General features: G+C 32.2%; 1 protein-coding gene across 1 annotated transcript in view; it reads left to right on the forward strand.

The window, feature by feature from the left end:
• The window catches only part of DMXL1 (Dmx like 1), a gene marked incomplete at its 5' end in the record, with an annotated part of 122,867 nt that overhangs the window by 117,207 nt on the left and 3,444 nt on the right, over positions 1-2,216 (forward strand). Inside the window, 1 exon segment of the mRNA XM_019628410.1 lies at positions 1,302-1,519. Coding sequence (XP_019483955.1) covers positions 1,302-1,519 — 218 coding nt within the window.

The following is a 2,216-nucleotide window of genomic DNA, read 5'->3' on the forward strand; positions in this document are numbered from 1 at the left end:
TATATATATATATATATATTTAAATGAAAAGAGAAAAAACATTTTTAAATCCCTCTGTGCAATTAGATTTATTTAGATTCCTACAATAATAATAATTAAATTTTATTGAGTACTTACTATGTGCCAGGTACTATGCATGCTGTGAATACATTAGCTAATTTAATCTTCATACAAACCTATGAGGCAGGTGGTATTATGTCTTTTATAAATGATGAAACAGACTTAGGTTGAATAATTCACCTAGGTTATATATATTTAAATCCAGACAAGACCCAGAATTTAAACCTTGGCATTCTAACTCCTGAATCATCACTCTATCATTATGCCATATTGTCTTTGAGCTTTATACAGATTTTTTTTCCCCAAGATTTGTTAGGCTAGATTTTTTTAAAGAAAAATATTAGTTGTAATTTTATATTTCTGATATTTATACTGCTGTGTCTTCCAAGTTCACTATTTTTTTACAGTGTTTAATCTGCTCTTTATCCCATCCAGTTTATTTTTCATTCATACATGTAGTTTTTAATCTCTAGACTTTTGATTCGGGTTTTTTTTTTAAATATCTTTCATGTCTCTATTTAATGTGCTCAGTGTTTCATCCAGCTTCATGAACATATGCAATACACTTCTAGTGATCTTTAATTTCCTTATCTACTAATTCTATCATTCCTGTCATATCTGGATTAGTGTCAATTGATGGATTTTCTCCTTATATTTTCCTGCTTCTTTGCATGCCTGGTAATTTTGTATTAGATGTCATGCATTGTGAATTTTACTTTTATTAGGTGCTAATTATTTTCATATTTTGTAAATATTTTTGAGCTTTTTTCTGGAACTAATTTACTTGGAAACAGTTAGATTTTGCCTAAGTTACTTGGAAACAGATTTGGAGGCCTTTGTTAAACAGGACCAAAGCAGCATTTGGTATAGGGTTAATGTTGCCCTGCTACTGTGATGGAACCCTTCTGAGTACTCTGTCCTGTGCCTGGTAAATTATGAGGTTTTCCACTGTGTCTTCTGAGAACAGGAACTCAATTCAGTTGGGTTCCCTTTCCTTGTGGCATGGCCAGAAAACACTCCATAGGCAATAAGCTAGGTAGTTATATGGCTCATCCAGTTTGTTTCCCATCTCTTAGAGATCACTTTTCTTCATTGTCTGATGCCCAATGTCTAAAACCATTGTTTCCTATATATCATTTGATTTTTTAATTGTTTCAGGCAGGAGAACAAATCTGTTCTGAAAGCCAGAAGTTTGTTTCTTATACTGTTAAATGGTTTTTACTTATTTTTTTAACTTTCAGCTTTTATTTGCCATGATAGTGGAGCAACTGTTTTAGCATATGCTCCAAAGCATCAGCTACTAATATCATGTGGCAGAAAAGGCTTTACATATGTATTTGACCTCCATCAACGACAACAGAGACAGCTTTTCCAGAGTCATGATTCTCCTGTTAAAGCCATTGCTATTGATCAGACTGAAGAGTACTTTGTTACAGGATCTGCTGAAGGCAACATAAAGGTAAATACAGTAATGCCACAATATCTACAAAATGAAAAGAAATCTTCAGAAACCTGATTCATTCTGATGACATCAGTCCATTTAAATAATAGAAATATTAACTCCTTTGTAGTCCACCATGTTAATTGCTATTTAATAAATCTTTTAATGAATGACATAATATTTAGCTTGAAAATTATCTATTTTTAATTGTTTTCAAATATGCTTAATTCATGCAAAAGAACTGGATTTTCCATGGATATAAACATATTTCAGACATTAGAATTAGTCTTAACTGCATGTTGAAAATTATTGAATTCAATTTCAGGTGCTGTGAAATATACTGCCATATTTCTTTATGACTCTTTTTTCATTTGTAGCATCAGCATGCAAACACTCAGTGCCTGATTCAAGAATTCTCAATGTACCTGGCTGAGCCCTGCCTGTAACAGTTTTTCTCAAACTCCACTGTGTTTAAAACTTAGAGGTGGTCTAAAATGTTAAGCAGCTTATTATAAGCTGCTTTTAAAAATACTGTTGCTAAAGTAAATCTAATGAGATCTGTATCAGTAGACAACAGTTTTTGTCCCTAGATAGACTAGGAAAATATATAAACAGAAGCTTCTCACCTTAGCTAGTGGACATTCCAGTTTTCGATGTCCTCTTTCACTTTGAGAACTGTAACTCTTTGCTTTAATAAAATTGCCCTTTTCTGCAA

The sequence above is a fragment of the Hipposideros armiger genome, unplaced genomic scaffold, assembly GCF_001890085.2.
Source record: "Hipposideros armiger isolate ML-2016 unplaced genomic scaffold, ASM189008v1 scaffold_787, whole genome shotgun sequence".
In the NCBI taxonomy this organism is placed as follows: Eukaryota; Metazoa; Chordata; class Mammalia; order Chiroptera; family Hipposideridae; genus Hipposideros; species Hipposideros armiger.